This window comes from Ctenopharyngodon idella, chromosome 3 (genome assembly GCF_019924925.1).
Source record: "Ctenopharyngodon idella isolate HZGC_01 chromosome 3, HZGC01, whole genome shotgun sequence".
Taxonomy (NCBI): Eukaryota; Metazoa; Chordata; class Actinopteri; order Cypriniformes; family Xenocyprididae; genus Ctenopharyngodon; species Ctenopharyngodon idella.
This window is the reverse complement of record NC_067222.1, coordinates 19735895-19754854: the sequence shown is the minus strand read 5'-3', so window position 1 is coordinate 19754854 and position 18960 is coordinate 19735895. Positions and strand designations below refer to the sequence as shown.

At 39.0% G+C, this 18960-nt stretch overlaps 2 protein-coding genes and 1 long non-coding RNA gene across 6 annotated transcripts in view; 1 reads left to right on the top strand and 2 right to left on the bottom strand.

The window, feature by feature from the left end:
- Positions 1–7: 7 nt before the first annotated feature.
- slc5a11 (solute carrier family 5 member 11) lies at positions 8–16714 on the bottom strand. The gene is made up of 16 exons (XM_051884539.1): positions 16575–16714; positions 10955–11126; positions 10743–10814; positions 10363–10467; positions 10133–10192; positions 9412–9516; positions 9219–9324; positions 8308–8388; positions 8013–8218; positions 6830–6965; positions 6631–6738; positions 6369–6519; positions 5542–5710; positions 4243–4458; positions 3967–4105; positions 8–3143 (listed from the first exon to the last, which is right to left on the bottom strand). Exons 2-16 carry the CDS (start codon positions 11087–11089, stop codon positions 2923–2925), a joined length of 2010 nt encoding a protein of 669 aa, XP_051740499.1. The 5' UTR covers positions 11090–11126; positions 16575–16714; the 3' UTR covers positions 8–2922.
- LOC127507433 (uncharacterized) lies at positions 12135–16909 on the top strand. Its single transcript, XR_007928350.1, has 2 exons — positions 12135–15432; positions 15599–16909. It is a non-coding gene; the product is annotated as an uncharacterized LOC127507433 (long non-coding RNA).
- grid2ipa (glutamate receptor, ionotropic, delta 2 (Grid2) interacting protein, a) overlaps positions 16750–18960 on the bottom strand; it is a 33048-nt gene continuing 30837 nt past the window's right edge. For all 4 annotated transcript variants that reach the window (XM_051884442.1, XM_051884451.1, XM_051884460.1 and 1 more), the window contains one exon: positions 16750–18480. In XM_051884442.1, coding sequence (XP_051740402.1) covers positions 18397–18480 — 84 coding nt within the window. In that variant the 3' untranslated portion in view covers positions 16750–18396. The remainder of the gene's footprint in view (positions 18481–18960) is intronic.

Sequence of the window (18960 nt, the reverse complement as noted above, 5' to 3'; positions counted from 1 at the left end):
TCAAAAGTTGTTTTTTAAACTGTTTAATTTACGGAAACATCAAGGACAAAATAGTTTGCATATTAGTTAAAGCTAGGGTAGGCAATATTTTTCATAAACACTTTTTGTTATACTGGTTGAAACTCTCTTCACATCCTGATAGTATTGGCATCCTTAGTAAAGCAAAGGCGGCTGTGAAAATAAATCTGCATTGTTAATCCTTTTGATCTTTCATTAAAAAAAAATTCACAAAATTCTAACCTTACATTTAAGTAAAACAATTGAAAGTGGGGGGAAACTCACATTATGAAATAAATGTTTTTCTCCAATGCATGTTGGCCACAATTATTGGCACCCCTAGAAATTCTTATGAGTAAAATATCTCTGAAGTATATTCCCATTCATATTTACATTTTTTAGCACATCAGGGTGACTAGGAGCATGAAATTGTCCAGCCATGACTTACTGTTCCACAGGAGTATAAACATGAGGAAACACAAAAGCCAAATTCCCATAATCATTCATCACAATGAAAAAAAAAACAAAGAATATAGTTCTGATGTGCAGCAAAAGATTGTTGAGCTTCACAAAATAGAAAGTGGCTGTAAGAAAATAGCTAAAGCATTGAAAATCCCCATTTCCACTATCAGGGCAATAATTAAGAAGTTCCAATCAACTAAAGATGTCATAAATCTGCCTGGAAGAGGACGTGTGTCTAAATCGTCCTAATGTGCGGTGAGGAGGAAAGTTTGAGTGGACAAAGACTCTCCAAGGATCACAGCTGGAGAATTGCAGAGATTAGTTGAGTCTCACAAAGCCTAAAAACAAATTACCAAACAGCACCTAAATCACCAAAAGTTATTTAGGGGGGTTTCAAGAAAAATCCTCTGCTCTCATCCAGAAACAATCTCCAGCATATTCAGTTGTCAGACAAGACTGGAACTTCAAAAGGGACCGGCTTCTATGGTCAGGTGAAACTAAAATAAAAAAATAAAAAGCTTTTTGGCAGCAAAACCACCAGATGGGTTTGGTGCACACAGGGATAAAAAGTACCCCATGCCCACGGTTAAATATTCTGCTGGATCTTTAATGTTGTGGGCCTATTTTTCTGCTGGAGGTCCTGGACATCTTGTTCAGATACATGGCATCATGGATTCTATCAAATACCAACAGATAAAAATCAAAACCTGACCGCTTCTGCTAGAAATACAATAATGGGCCGTGGTTGGATCTTCCATCAGGACAATGATCCAAAACAAACATCAAAACCAACACAAAAATGTGTCACTGAGCACAAAATGAAGCTTCTGCCATGGCCGTCCCAGTCCCCTGACCTGAACCCTAAAGAAAATGAGTGAACTGAAGAGAAGAAGCACCAACATGGAGCTGGGAATCTGAAGGATCTGGAGAGATTCTGCATGAAGGAATGGTCTCTGATCTCTTGTCAGGTGTTCTCCAAACTCTTCAGGCATTATAGGTGAAGATTCAGAGCTGTTATCTATTTAAATTGTTTTCCTTCAATGATAGGTTAGAATTTTGTGATTTTTTTTTAATGAAAGATCAAAAGGATAAACAATGAAGATTTATTTTCACAGCCGCCTTTGCTCATATTTACCAAGGGTGCCAATATTAGTGGAGGGCACTGTATATATATATATATATATATATATATATATATATATATATATATATATATATATAAAGAGTACATATATCTGATATAAATCCGAAATGCAATGGTAGGATGTCTTACTGCCTCAGTAATTGGAGGTGTTGGAGGTAAGGCATTACAAGTAACTTGAGTCACGTAATCAGATTACTTTTTTCAAGTAACTAGTAAAGTGACGCATTACTTTTAAATTTACAACAAAATATCTGAGTTACTTTTTCAAATAAGTAACTCAAGTTACTTTGTTTTCCCATGTATTTCCAACTAACAGCTCTCTTGTCTCCATATTGAGAGAAATCATGAGTAACTGCAGAGAAAGTAATGCAAATTAATGTAACGCATTACTTTCCATAAAAAGTAACTAAGTAACGCAATTACTTTTTTAAATTACTTTTTTAGGGAGTAACGCAATATTGTAATGCATTACTTTTAAAAGTAACTTTCCCCAAAACTGGTTATTAAAGGTGCAGTAAGTGACTTCTGAGAAATGCCGTTGATATTTGAAATCACCAAACCAAACACGCCCCTACCCAAAACAATCACACCCCTATCTTTATAGCTCCGCCCCCAAAATCATGAACATGCTATGCAACACAGGCACCTCCCCCCATTGAGTGTATACACCTCTTATGCTGATTGGCTACAAGTGTGTTTTGGTGCTCGGGTCTGATCCACTTTTTTAACAGCTTTTCTCAGAAATTGCTTACTGCACCTTTAAAGCCCGACGAACTAGTGGCGATAAGTAGCTGAACAGCCAATAAGAATCAGATGGCCCGACGAGCTCTGACGCCGATTCAACATGTCGAATTGGCCAAAAAAAAGCAGATAAGGACCAACTTCAGCCGACGGTGCGGAACACAATGAGAAAACTTAGTTGGCCGATGAACAAAAACTGCCCGACGGGCTTTTGGGCTTAAGAGATGGCAACCTGTGACATTCCCGGCTTTGTGACATGAGGTAATTTAACACAGTTTCTCATGATGCCTTGCAGACTCTGCTCTAGCTGTGCGCATTCATGTGTTTTGGACTGGAGGAGGTGTGGCTTTGGAGATGCTCTGAAGGGAGGGTGGGATCTTAGTTCTTTCATAAGCTAGCTTGCTATTGCTAGCCTCTCCGAAGTTGCCTACCCTAGCTTTAAAATGTCTATATCAAAAAACTAAAAACTGATTGATGATAAATAAATAAGCATTTCGGTCTATTATTAATTACATACTCCCATGAAGATTTACTTTCATATCAGTCACAATAAACAATCCATTATAAAGGACAAGTGACTATGCCCAGTAAGCGATGAGAAACACCGCCACTGACATACAGACGATGAGGTTGGCGTTTACCAGGTGTCTCATACAGGGCTCTTCCTCGAGGGAACACACCGGAGCCTCTGGAGGAGACATGGGCTTCTTTCCTTTCTGCTTCTCCATTCCACAGATCCAGAACAGAGTAGATTTCAGTTTAGAGGAGCCCGCTTCGCTGGACACAGAACTACAGGAGTCTGGTGAGAAACACAGTGCTCAGAATTACATGTACACAGACTGAAACTAAACGTGTGTGACCTGCAAGAATATAAATGATGTATTAAGTGCATTTTATATCGCCTGCCAAATGCATGTAGACACTTTTTAAAACAGGAACTGCCTTGCACAAAAATAGCCCAATGTCATTTGCCACTTCTGTAACTTCTATTTAATGCAATGACATTCAGATATTAAGTGTGATGTAAATGTCAATGTTTTTTGGATTTAAAAGTCTAAAGTATGACAAAAAGTAAAAATTATGAGATTGGAAAAGCTAAAATTATGACAAAAAAGTCAACTTTTCTAATTTTGTCAGAATTTTGACTATATATCTCATATTTATGACTTTATTTTTTTATTTATGAATTTTACATTTTATCTCATAATTATACCTTGTATTGATTTAACAAAGCATGATTTAATGAGATTATGTAATGAATTGATTTTCAGATATGAAATGTGATGATGTCAATGTGTTTATGTCATTGTATGCTGAAATATATTTCATGCTCTTCAAATTTTTCACATATCATTGAGATTTTTCTGATCCCCCCTCCCCCACCCACCCATTTAAGCACCTTAAAAATATCAAATGACTTTGTCTCCATCTGCTGGATAACTGGTTTATTAAAGTCAAAGAATTAAGCATAAAACTGAGAATAAATCAGGATAAACTTGACAATTTTACAACACCTTGGCAAACCATTGGATGTATTATTTATCCTTAAGCAGATGTTTCTGTCCCTGTTTAATTAAAATCACAAAATAAGGCAACAAATGGATGTGAAGTGGAAAGGGTACCTTCTTTCATTTCATGTGCATCATTTTCCTTGTCCTTTGTGTACTGTGTGGCGCCTTCGATCGTGTAGAGATCTGAAGCCACAACCTCTCCACTTTCTTTCACAGGATCAAAGCGTGTGTACCACGTCATACGACTGATCTGAAAAATAACAAGCCCTTTATACAGTACGTGTGTGTATTCTCAAGCTTTATGAAAAGGCATTTCCGAGTGCAAAGTATGTTTTTTGTGAAATTGCAAACTGGGTTAGTGTTGGTCTGTTGTGTGTGTTAGCTTACCTGCTCTGGTTTGGGCTTCTCTGTAGCCAGACTAACACACACCACCACAATGAGTGTGAGGAGAGTGAGAATGATGGAGAAGTACAGGAAGTGAACATATTTGATGACGTCAGGCCTGGTGTCGCTCTCGTAGCACAGTGGTGTAGGATAGACGAAATCCAGAATCATCCTTATACAGCCCACCACCATGCCCACTATCAGACCCCAGAATGCACCCTACACCAACATCACAGGGAAAAAAAGATCAGATGATGTGTTTATTATTTATTGATAATATATATAATAAAGTATATCATATTTCCTCAGAAACTAATTAGGAATTCAGTGTATATAAAGTGCTGTATGGGGATTTATCAGTGATTCAGACATGACCAGGTGCATCCCTGCGTACATAATGTAGTGTGCATATGGGTGTGTGTGTGTGACTAAGTCAAAATTCTGTGATAAAAAGTTGACATTATGACATGAGGTCAAAATTATAAGATAAAAAGTGTATTCATGAAATAAAAAGGTCACAAAAAAGGTAGAAATTATGAGATAAAGTCTAAATTATGATATTGTCAGTTATAGAGTTACATTGAAAGTTGACATTGTGACTCATAATTATGATAAAAAGTTAATTATGAGACAAAAAGTTGACGACACGTCAATTATAAGATGAAAGTAGAAATTACGAGATGGAGTCTAAATTGCGACTGTTATAATTATGAAACTAAAAAGTTTACATTGACGCTCATAATTATGAGATAAGAAGCCTTGATTATGACGTCAAAATTATGACAAAAAGTTGAAATTAGGACAAAAAGTTAAAATTATGAGAGTCTATTATGAGATAAAAAGTTGAAATTATGACATGAAAACTGACATTATGAGACAAGTCAGTTACAACAAAAAATTGTTCATGGCATAGACTTTTTGTCATTTCTCTTTTATATCTCATAATTATGATTTAGTATGTCATAGTTTTAACCTTTATCTCATAATTATGACTACTTATGTCAAAATTATGACTTTCCAAAACTTTATTTTTAAGCGTCAGAAATGGGTTTCCATATTACACAGTGCATAGTATAAGGTCGTATACATAGGTTCTGCTGTAGCATTTGAACCATTTTATTGGCGGAGCAAAAATAGACAAAGAAAATGGCAAAATATCTTTAATACCTCACACTATCAATTGTGTTGGTCTTGATACCCACTGTGATTACTATTGCAGAATCCTAGCTGTGCTGATGCTATATATATATATATATATATATATATATATATGACACTCTCAATGCTTGATTGGTTTTGTACCTTCTCATTGGTCCGTTTCCAGAAGCATCCTGCAAGGAAGATGACTGTTATGGGGGGCTGCAGGTACATACTGATGGATTGGATGTAGATGAAGAGCTGCCCACCCTGACTGGCCTGAACTAGAGGAATCCACAGCACTGACACCACCACTAACACTAACACAAACACTCTTTGACATGAAAACACACACACACATAAACAGCAGTTGAAACTTTACCAGAGAGAAAACAGTATTTGTAGTTGTAGAATGACAATACTAGATTCATTTACCATAAACAAAAGCTCGACTAAAGAAGGATTTTACTGGTATAACTATCCAGCTGGCCACCAACATCATAAGATGTTGATATTTGGTTGAATATAGGTTCAGTTCAATATCAATTTGGCGTAGAATACCGACACAACTGACGTCGATATTTTGTTGGTTAAGTTAATGAGAAACCAAATTTTTGGTATTTGGTAATAAGAAAAAAATTCAAATGTCAACATCATACTGATGGGGTACGGTAATCAAAACCCAACATCTAAACATCACAATGTTAACGTCCACACAATGTTAAATTATAAAATCATAAACACTGATATTTTATTGCTGTCACGCCATTGTTGGGTTTTGGCATCAACATGATTTTCATTTCCAAACAAAATTCAACATCTTTCCAAAGTTGGATGTTGACAACTCCAACGTTGGAGTCTTTCTGACATGAAATTAGCGTCCAGTGCCAGCTGGGTACTTTTAAATGCAAATAGGCTCTTTACAGGCTGGAGAAATGGATGAATTTGCCTTTAAAATTTAATACGTGTATAATAGCATGTTGATGTCACACCTTCCCACAATCATGAGCTCCCACTCGGAGGCAGTGCGGCGGATGTTTCTCCACAGGTCCATGGTGAAAATGGTGCTGGAACTGTTGAATATGGAGGTCAAAGAGGACATGAGAGCAGCCAACATCACAGCCATCATTAAACCCCTCAGACCTGAACAAACACACAGGAAGAAAATGATTCAGCTCAGCCAGCTGATGTAGTAACTGAAAAATATGTAAAAACAACAAACATACATAAATATTCACTGAATTTCACTGATACCTGCAGGAAGGAGCTCCATGACCAGTTTGGCATAAGCAGTGTCCGAGCAGCCCACGGGATTCCCACAAACCTGTTTACACACCTCCGGGTCTCCACAGCCCACCTCGTCTACAATTCACACACACGTTCACATGCATTTCAATAGAACAGCTTGTTCGTTGAGAGGCCTTAAACTTTGGTGTTTGCTTCAGTGGTGCACCTGGGTAAAGTATTCTGCTGATCATGCCTGGAATCACCATCATGAAGAAGGGCAGGACTTTGAGGTAAGCGGCGAGCAGAGATCCTCCTTTAGCATGCAGAATGTTTTTGGAAGCAAGCGAACGCTGCACTATCACCTGCACACAGGAACGACAACAAAATATATTGTTTGGAAGGTATGTTGTTGCAAGGCAGTTGCTAATATATTATTTACGATTACAAGGTGGTTGCTAAAGAAGAGATCTAAATGGTTGTTCTAAACTAGATAGCCACGTTTCCGGCGAAATTACCCGGAACAATTTGTTCCAGGAACTTTTTCCCCCAGACCTGTTGCTGTCTGTGTTTCCATTGCGGCCTAAAGTACCGTGAAGATTAGTCCAGTGACGAAGGACTGCATGCGACTTTCCAATTCCCGCTGGATTTCATCCTCCACATATAAGCTTAATAAAGCCTAAATGTCACTAGATCATAATGGCAAATTCATTGATCTACATAAATGTGAATATAGATCAGTGAGCAAAATAAGAATCTAGATAAGGTTTGTCCAAGATGTTGCTAGATTTGTCCCTAAAGTTTTGAAAAAAGTCTCAAAAGGGGCAGTGAAGTCACTAAATCTAGTGACAAAATCCCTAAATTGGCAACACTGATTACTGCATGCACCGAAACAGACTTTTAAAAATGGTGGTTGAAATAAAATGCTGCGTGGAGTCAACCAATTAGCATGTTTAGCGCTCAAGTCCCACCCCTGAAAATTCCTGAACTTTGAAAAAGTACTACCTCATGAGCAGGGACTTTCTGAGGGGGAAATTTTTACCCGGAACTTCACTTAATTTAGACCCTGGTCCCTGCGGTTGAAACACACCAAGTACCACCCCAAAGTTCAAAGTTCCTGCGGTGGAAACGCGGCTAAGAACTAGTCTAGAACTACCTTTGTAAAAAAACATATGCTTTAGCTATATTTAAGACTAATGTGCACATTCAATGCACTAATTTTTCACAAGAGTAGCTAGATAGGTTGAACTAGAACTTCTAGTCAGATCCAGAACTTCAGTCTAGCTACCTCAAGGTAGATCTAGACCCTCTAAAGCAAGAACTTAGAGATAGATCAATATATAGAAGCCACCATACCCATCATGGGTAATGCATTTAGTAAGTAAGTTCAGTCAACACTGCTGGTCCTTCACCTGGTCAGAACACCAGTACCACATGGAGGGAATGGACATGCCCAGGAGTACTCCCGGCCAGGGCAGGTCAGAGGTCACAGGGTGACGGAATATGTGAAAGGCATCATCACGAGGGATTCCACAGGTGGAGTTGGGCACTCGGATGGAGGGAATAGCTTGAGGATACTTGTCCAGGACTGCCTGAAATCCCCCAACCTCTACAAAACCTGACATCGAGAAAAAAAAAAAAAAGAGTATATTATTATTGTATAAAGGCTTCAGAAGTTTAGTCAACATGATTGTCATGGTCACTCACTGAAGCCCATGAGGATCAGGGCTCCGACCACCATGATGACAGTCTGAACCGCATCGGTGTAGATCACTGCTGCCAGACCACCTGTGACCACATCAGTCAAGAAATGGTTTAGCAGATTATAAGACTTCCTGACTTCTAGGATTAAAGGGCCGTCCACAACATGAATTATAACCAGAACTAGTGATGGGCACTTTCGAAACAGCTTTCGTGAACCTTCAAAACATTTGCAAATCATTCATTTCGAACCAGTGATTCAGAGCACGTTTAAAACTGCTAAAGTCAGGTGATTTCAATGAACGAAACTTCGTTAAATCTATAACTATTTCGATGTGTCAGTCTCTTTGAACCCATGAACCAATGTCTATATAGTTTTTATCGGTTTCATAAAATTGCCAACGTTTAATGACAATTGTATAGTAAAAAGGAAGAGTTGTTGTAGTAGTTTCTTATTGGCCTGATTTACTAAACCCTCCTTAATCCAAACAAAACAAGTCCTACAATTGAATAAAATAGCATGTTATACAGACATTTCATATTTAATGGTATTTGGGTTGCGTTTTGGGTTCAGATCAGCAGGCATCACCAGCGTGTGGCATTTTGAGCGCTTCGAAACAGTAAATCAGTATAAGAAAAAACATTTGAAGTTTCAAAACGCTTAGTTTCTCCTATCACTAAATAATTATTCTAATTCTATTAGAATAGAGGTATCCAAACCATAACAATAACTACACAATGGAAATATATCGTTGGTATCACTTTCAGAACAATTTTTTCCAAATGATGAGTGATAAAAACATTGACAGTCAATCAGACCCAACAAATTTAAAAAGCTCGAGCATTTAAAGCAACAGATGGCATGTTTATGTTGTCGTGCTTTAGTGTGAACAGCCCTTAAGAGTAAAATGTCCGACCTGCGATGGTGTACAGAGCCGTAATGCCGAGAAGCAGAACCACAGCGAAGTAGATGTTCCACTGCAGAGCCTGCTGGATGAACACAGCTCCAGCATACATGTCCACCTGCACAGAGACACACACAGATCTATTCAAATCTGATTACAAAATCAGTTCTGTTAATTTGATTTTTTTTTTATTTAACATACTTACTGATATTTTTGTGAAGATGTAGATAAATAGATATAAAACACAAAGAAATAACTGTATTCTTTTGCCACCAAATCTTTTCTGTAAATACTCAGGCATTGTTGTGACCTGCAAAGTAATGGAAAATAATACTAATTTACATAATTTTTATTTATTTCACACTAATAGCAAAAACAACTAGAAAAGGACAGTTGCATGTGGATACGTGTGTGTGTGTATACACTATACACAGTCCAAAAGTTTGGAGTCAGTAAATAAAATAAAGAAATTATTCATTAAGGATGCATTAAATTGTGTCAATAAAGGCATTTACAATTTATGTTACAAAAGATTTATGTTCTTTTCATCAAAGAATCCTAAAAAAAGTATTACCGTTTCTACAAAAATATGAAGCAGCACAACTGTTCAACATTGATAATAATAAATGTATCATGTGACACTGGAGTAATATGCTGAAAATTCAGCTTTGCCATCACAATAAATTACATTTTAAAATATATTAAAATAGAAAACTTTATATTTTAGATTGTAAAAATATTTCACAATATTACTGTTTTACTGTATTTTTAATCAAATAATGCAGCCTTGGTGAGCAGAAGAGACTTCTTTCTAAAACATTTAAAAATTGTACCGACCCCAAACTTTTTAGGCTGCCTGTTGCTTGAGATCTGTTAAACGGACTCTAAGTGTATGTAATGCTGTATTAAATCTGTTGTTTTCTCACCCTTGATGCAATATAAATGGGTAAAAATAGCCAGCCCAAGAGCAGCACCATCAGCATGCCCTGCAAATGAACGTAAAAAGTTAATCTCTGAGACATTAACTATATTACAACACAAGGGCCTGTAGACGTCACTCATTCCCTTTGCCTTTTTCCATAACACACTCTATAATGTGGTATATTCATCAAATCTATGTATTCTGTCTCCTAAATTGTAGATATTGTGTGCTCACGTTCCATTCATAAGCAGTGGCACCGATACCAGCTGCTGCCCCAGAGCCTGCGAGCCCAATGAAGTGACCACTGCCCACGTTACTGGCAAACAGAGAGGCGCCCACCTGCACAACATGATAGAAGATGGAAAAGATGTGAGCTGGAAATTACATTGCATCTGTGAGGGGCCGTTTACATGACAGTGTTTTCAACTAAAAACGGAAAACTTTTTATGCGCTTTTGGCAGTTAATTTATACGACAACAGTGTTTTGGAGGGGTTTCAAAGTGAAAACAATACTATTATTGTTCAAAAATGCGAAGGAAAAATTTTCCGTTTTTTTTTTACATCGTTGTCATGTAAACGTACCCTAAGGTTCATAGCTTTTTTTACTCACTTACCGGCCACCAAGTCATGTTTTTGCCAGCAAGAAAATATCCATCCACTGTGCTCCTCTTGGTCTTCCACATGGACTGTTGGGTGAGCAAAGGTTATGAATATGCCATATACAAGATGTTAAGCCATAAATGTGGTAAGTAACACATTTACTGGAGTAATATTTTGTCACTGTGAAATGATATAGCACTGCATTTTGTCTTTTCAGTAAACTTACCCACAAGCCCACTGCCAGAACCATAAGGAAGTAGATGACAAGCACCACTATATCTGTGGTGGCCAGGGTGGTCGGCGGCAACGTGCCCTCGGTGGTGGGGGAAGGAGACACATCGGGATACTCAGTGGTAGCCATGAGGTCAAAGGTCAAGGAGTTTCTCAGGTGTGTGTCACTTTAAAACAACAGATGGTGGATAATCTCTGTATCACATAAACAATTTGACAAGCACAATGTGATTCTGTGTGATGATATCAAGATTTTATGTCTTCACTGATTAAACATTATCGAGCCTGTATTCACGGTAATGCTTGTTGTGTTTAATCAGATACAGAGTATAAGTTACAACAGAGGAATGGCAAATGTTTCCCTACAAAGTGTAAAACTGAAATGTTAACTTCTGAGAAAGGACCACAGGGAAGATATTTCGTAAAACTCATTTCATAAAGAACAAACAGAAATGGGATTCTACTAGCAGAACTCACATTTGCTGATCCAAATTTGATAAAGAACCCATACAAAAGACCATATGCTTCCTAACAGATCTATGTGATTTACTGCATGGATTTAATCCGTTTTACTCTCAACAGAAGAGATAAATACTATATATACAAACATGCATACAGCAGCCAGCATGATACACATTTTTCAGGTTTCATTAAGGTGTAAAGTTGGTGGTATTATGGAGATGAGGGAATGAGACGTTGTGTCTGAGCTGACCCTATAGTGAAATTACTTTCTCCTAGAAATACTGAAGCCTGATTGGAATAACGCCATTGTAACACAACGGACAATGACGTTCAAGCGCACAAAATAGGGGATTGGTACTTATGAAGCTGTCAGAGAAACACTGTAGCTGGACACCGCTGTTTAGGCAGCCTAACAGTTGCCACAGAGAAACGTGAAAGTGACGTGATGTGTAGCCAAGTATGTTGGCCCATACACGGAATTTGTGCTCTGTATTTCACCCATTTAAGTGCACACACACAGCAGTGAATATACATCCGGAGCAGTGGGCAGCCATTTTTGCTGTGGCGCCCGGGGAGCGATTGGGGGTTAGGTGCCTTGCTCAAGGGTTACAAGTCCGACTCTCTAACCCAGGGGTTCCCAAACACATTCCTGGAGCCTCCCTAACACTGCACGTTTTCCCTGTCTCTTTAATCAAACACACCTGATTCAGATCATCAGCTTATTAGTCGAGACTCCAAGACCTGAAATGGGTGTGTCAGACAAAGGAGACATGCAAAATGTGCAGTGCTGGGGAGCCTCCAGGAATATGTTTGGGAACCCCTTCTCTAACCATTGGGCCACAACTGCACCATGATGATAATAAATGATAATAAAGCAGCAAATTTCAGCACTTATGAAGTAGCAGAACTGAGGCTGAACTGTGCCAGTCAGGTGACCTCTCCAGCCGCTGCAGTGAAGTGATAGGAAAGCGGTGGGTCTTGGCACTTAATCAACCGAAGTCGAATAACGCTGCTACAAGGAAGCAGTGAATCCCTGTTAACTAACCCAGAATCAACTGCAGTGGAACCATGCGGTGTCAGGAGCCAAAACAGTGATAATGAAATAAACAACATTTATGAGGATAACATACATCAGCTATAACCTGCTGTTTTAGAGGTTTTACTTAACTGAGTGGGCTGAGCACCGGCAGTGCCTGCAATGACGAAAAAGCCTAGCAGACCTTGTTAAAACACCGCAGCCAAGAGAGGAGAAGAAGGCGGTGCCTATGGAACAAGTCCTACTCTACCCGCTCCAATCGGGACTTGAAATGGCATTGGGGAGTGAGGTTTACACGCACAACTCTTACTAGCTTGCCTTCGTTACACCTAAACTGCTGCTGACAAAACAGTTGTTATGGGCTTCCTATCATAAAACTAGCTTTCCAGGATCCGAGAAGCTAGCGAAGAAACTTCCAGATGGAATGAGGCAAAAGTGTTCGGAGAAGCCTATTCTGACGCTGAGCATATGTCTTCAATAGATGTTCTGCTCACCCATGCCCATGAGGGCTTGTAGAGTGGTCTCGAAACCCTATAGGGCATTCCACGTTCTGTGAACTGTAAGCCAAAGCTATCACATCCACAATCCAATGGAATAGCCTCTGCTTCGATACCAACAGACCCTTTAGTGCAACTACCGAAGCACATAAAGAGCTGCACAGAGAGTCTAAACTGCCTAGTGTGCTCTACATAAATACGCAGAGCACGTAGAGGGCAAGAAACTGCAAGGTAGGGGGGTTGTCCCTGGCAGCAGGTTAGCTTGGAGCAAAAGCTGATATAGGTATAACCTGGACTCTGAACAATGTTGAGAGCACCTTAGGAACATAACCTTTTCTTAATTTGAAAGCAACTCTACAGTCACTTGAGCCAAAAACCATGCAGGACTCGCTAACTAAAAAAAGTGCACATATTCACTCACTCGCTTAACTGATGCGAGTGCAAGCAAGCACTGTCTTGAAAGAGAGCACTTACAGCGAAGCCAACTGGAGTGGCTAAAATGGGGAGCATGTCAAGGCTTTCAGATCTAAAGCCAAATCCCAAGTGGTGATTGTAGATGGGCGAGCAGGGTTTAGCCGTCTCATGCCGTGTAAAAATGTACGTATACTTTGAGCGTAGAAGGCGCACGGCCGGCATCTAAGCACTCCATCAAGAATGGAATCAAACAAGGGTCCTCATTTCTCAAGCTGGACCAGCTCTCAAAGACTTTCCATTTATGAGCATAGAGGCGCCAGGAAGAAGGGGCTCTTGGGGCTCTGGCTCTTGCTTCAGTACTTTAGATTGAGCACCCCGCCTGAGAGGAGGTCCCCCCGGGGGATATGCATATGATGGTGACAAGCCATTGTAGCGTCTGTATACTTGAGCATGAAGGGCATACAGTTGGGCATACTCTTGAATAAAGACAAAGTGATTGACATGGGGCAATTCACCAGTGCTCTAGTCCAGCTTTCTATACTAGTTAGTGGACGATACTCAGATTAGCAATGTCAGAAAACGCCTGTGATCTGAGACATGAGAATAGACATATTTCAGGTCCACTGATATAATGTCTGTTTCAGTGCGCTCAATTAAACTAATGCTTTGACAGAGCGTGATTTGGTGGTCCCAGATCCAAGATGAGAAGGGAACCACTGTCTTTGATGGGGCCCGGACAGTGGCCTGTCACACTTCTGTACAACATATAGTAACAGAAGCTGAAACATTTTGTGCTTAAAACTAGGCAACCAAAAGCTGGGAGCTGCTTATACTGTGAGAGTGAGGAAGAGCTGGAGATATGAAACTGCTGCACTTTTTGTGTATACATATATACTGACTTAATGCACTGCACAGTGGAACAGTCAGAACATGAAGGCAACTATTGTTCTCGTCGCCCGCAACGAGCAGGGGGGACGTGAGAGACAGAAACAAGAGAGCGGACAGTCTTGCTTTGTGGATGAGAGCAAAGTGGCGGTATTGCTTACGTTACAGCAGCGATGAGCTACCGGACCTAGTTAAAACACCATGGGTTGATGAGAGCAAAGCGACGTCAGTGCCGGTGCTATTACCTATATCACAGTAATGTGAGTTACCGGGCCTGGTTGAACACAGCTCCTGATTTACTGCAGCGGCAGTGTTGGTGCTTTATCCATCACAGGACTTGTCAATATAATGCCCAAATATCAATAAGGTACAGTCATGAAGGAAGTAATTACAGATTGGGAGTGCACTTGTGAAAGGTGGGCTTGCATCAACATAAAGCCCAGTTTCACTCCCTGAGAAGGGGATATGCTGGGAGGTTGAGTGGCAGAATCCTATTATAGTTTAACACACTCTCTGAATGAACCATGATCAGTCAGTCATCAAGATCATTTAGCACACGAACTCCACTAATTTTAGAAGGGAGAGAACCACGTTCATACATTCCATGAATGTACACACTCATTGTAGGGAGTGCTAAGTGGTTCTCTGTGCTCATAAAGCAATTTTGTGATGAGGGCTATCTGAATATAGAAGTAGGCACTCGCCAGATGTACTGAGATAAACAGCGCTTTAAAGCAAGGGGTGAGAGAACCTTCTGTTTTTCAGCTTTGTTGTACAGCACAGTGGAACAATCACAGCACAAAGACAACTAGTGATCTCAGCGCCCGCAATAGGCAGGAAAACTGAGAGGGGTAAGACAATGGGTAGACTTTACTGTCAACCATTCCACAACGTTACGCAGCACTTTCCTCGTGTCAGGAACGGATGGCATTTTGGCCACGAGTTCTCTGGTTTTGTAGCTGGCTCAGGCTCTATGCAAGAGGCTGAAGCTGGGCTTGATAACCATCGTGCAGAGCACTGTGCAGAGGAAGATTGCTGAAAGCAGCAGCACAGCCAATGTATTTTTATAGGAGGGCTATGAGAGACAGCATTGCCAGTGTACGCAGTGGTTAATGTAAGCAACACAGCCAGTGCTTATCATAGAAGTCATGAACGTCAGCAGTGCCGGCATATATAACGGTAAGTGTAAGCAACCAACATTCCCTTATGAAAACATTGTTTTCAGCTGGTGCTTTATCATAGAAGTGCTTTGTGCTCTGAACACGGCAGACTTCTCCTCTGAGGTGGAGGGCTGCTTATATTGTGTGAACGAACGAGCAACTAGGGCATTTTGTGCTTTATACAGACAGGGGGCTGCATAAATCGACTCCTAAGAGTCACCGGCGCTCATCCTAGTCATCTTCTGACATGCCAAAAGAGAACAAAAGAGGTTACGGGTTCCAACGGAGGGGCAGAGACTGTTGAGGCAAGCCGATACTGACTTGGAGCAAGCTCGTACCCTGACTCTTCAGCCTCCGGCTGCTCCTTACTCTGTGGCTCTTGGGCGGCGGAGGGTGGAAGCAGTTCAGCGGCCAGCTTATCGTCAAAGATGGTGTCGATACGGAGGTGAAGGATCCTGACACTCATCGCTTCACAGTGAGGATAGCCAAGTCCTTCCAGCACTGAAAGAAATAGCCATTCTTACCGGAACGCATGCAGGGGAGCGGTAATCAGGTGCTGTCCGCTGGTCGGAGTAAATCTCATCGTCGAGTAGCAATTGGCTTCCTGAAGACAGAGCAGCTGTCTGAAGGAGAAAGATTCTGAAGAAATTCCATTCACCGCCACCTTACATATGGGGAGCATTCTCGCCCCTATTTCATCCGCTTGAACGTCATTGGCCATTGTGTTATAATGGCGTTATCCTAATAAGGCTTCGGTATTTAGCGTCAGCTCTGACACAACGTTGAGGGACCAAGTTGATAAGTGTAAAGTTATATATAAGGTTTGTAAAGTTGTTTTTAAAGGTGTTGGGAAAAAAATAATTTGAAAATAAAAATTACAGCATTAGTAGTAGCCCATTACTAATTACTAAATTCTTCTTACTGACATTAATATTCATTAATGTTCACGTATTAACCTTAAATATAATAAACCCCCACCAAAAATAAAACAAACAAGCATACTAACATAATCAAAAGTGCTTTTTCAGCCTGAAGAATTAAACAACGGTCAATCAAAGATTTCAAACACTTTTTCAGGAGGAGTACAATTACTTTATACTTAGTACACATATGGCCATTACAACATAAACTAATAAAAATAAATAAATGAACAAAACTAACCTGAATAACGGGTCAGAAACAGTCAGAGGTCTCTATCCTAGTGAATGGTCCATTCAAACAGGAATGTAGGGTCTCCAGTGAACGAACCCAGAGTGTCTCTCAGTACCGTAGAGATGATCCCTCTCCGATCAAAGGGGTCAAACTCCACTTGCCTTCATGTAACAATACACGCTGGTTAAAATGTAAGGGCGTTTTATTACCAAAACAGTAATGACAACAGAGCAATGTTGCAACATCACTTATACAGAGTTACTTAGTAGAGGCGTCAACATTTATTATACATGATACATTACAAAAGAAAGGAAAACAAACTCTGAAATAGCCATCATGTCATTTCTCAAATGATTAAACAAATGTAAAAGTGCTGTACTGCCCTGAAAATGTTCATAACTCTAGAAGTTTGTTTTTTTGCATCACCACCAACCATTAATTTGTCTTCTAGATGAACTCATTCAAATCTAAAATTCTTCTTTGGGCCGTCCCATCCATGATGAGAGCATGAAATTAGCTATTATAACTGTGAAACAAGCCCTAAAAGTAAAATACAAAGCATGAAGGAATCTTTACATTACTGACATTACAATAAATTAAACAGTAATCAATAGCAGCTATGAAATGTGCTGTGATCATATGGTAAAAACATTTTCTGTTTTTATATTACAAGCCCCTGGTTCCTTACATTTAGTTGTAAACACAAAAAGATGAGCAAATTTCAACCATTACACAATTAAAATGATAAATACTGCCATAAAAATATTTTTATAAGTGGGAAACCAGTCAACACTTAGATAAAGGCTCAACCATGTGTGATATTTTCACAATTTTTACAATTGGATTGTTTAATACAATCAAAAGTCCAGTTTAATGTATTGAACATTCAGAATAACAATGAACAGAATGATACAAGAATAATATGATTCACTATGGTAGTAAGGAATTAAAGCAGATATGAAGCAGCACAAAAGTTAATTTTTAATTAAAAGTTAATATTTAAAAATAGCAAAAGCATATAGTGAAATCATAATCTAGCTCATCATTGTTTTCCTTAACTTGTAAAGCAATATATCAACTGCCGCTCTCATACAATATATCTCTATCTATACAATATATCTCTATCTAAGCAGTTTTTGTTTTAAAGAAATCATCATCAGTAATTCATAATAATATTGCACTTAAACATTCTGCATATCAGGAATGACTTTTTATCAGTTAAGACATTAGTTTAACAAATACCTGTTTTACAGTACAATGACCAACTGACAACTCCGAACCAAGTTGTTTAAATACATTTAAGCAGAATTAAGACACATTGTTAAAGCACTTTTCTCCTAAGCAACACTTTTATTAATATATCAAGTCAGTCAAATCTGACGCTCACAGTCCTAATCACACTTTACATTAAATATATCTTAACTGCACTTATTATGTTTAGAAATCCACTGCAAAATGTTTGCTGACAATTCTTGCCCCAACTTTTAACTCGTCCATTTACAAGAGGCAAAAACGTCCTGGTTTTTGAGTGCCAAGAACAATCAAACAGTCCATCTTGTAAATAACATCCTAGACCAAATGTTTTAAAGCCATTTATGATCTTTCCCTGCACTATTTGCTCTACAACAGAAGCTTTCCTGTCCAATCTGTGCCTGAGAGTTCATCTGTATAACTTACCAGGACTCTGGTGCTTATGCATTATACTGTTATTGTACACATGTCCTTGAATTACCATAAGGTTATCACTAAATCAGACTGGACAGGTATAGAAGTGTATGTAAGTGAGCGTTTATGTACTGTAATTCTGTTTGCCTCATGTTGGGTGGTTTCGTCACCAGGCTACAGGAGAGGCTGTGCGAGGGCTCCTGGGGCTGCGTGGAGGGTTTTCTGTGGTCTGGATATCATTCAAAGCCCTCTAAAAACAATAACAACAACAACAAACATATTAAAATACACATATAATACCTATAAAATTCATACTCCTCATCCAGACTCATGGTACAGAAGAATTATCATAAAATCTGATCATTTTCACTATTAAGGCAAGACACTGCAGGCAAAAAGATTGGCTTTTCATAAAGTGTTGTTACATACTAATGGAAATAAATTATTCAAAATACTCCACTTTTTCTATTTGCATGTGTAGATTTTAATTATACTACTCATCTTTTGTTATATTATATCAGGCTGTTTTCTCAAAATGAGTTTTCTCTTCATTTCAGAAGCACTTAATGTACATTGTACTCCAGTTTTATCTATACTCTGAAGGTTTTTACAGAGTGGTTTGTTCACATGTCATTTACCTGATTTTATACAACACTTTATTCCTAAAAACATGGTGATTTTTTTCCCCCTTGTTGAGTGTATTTTCTTATTTATGATAAAAGATATCCAA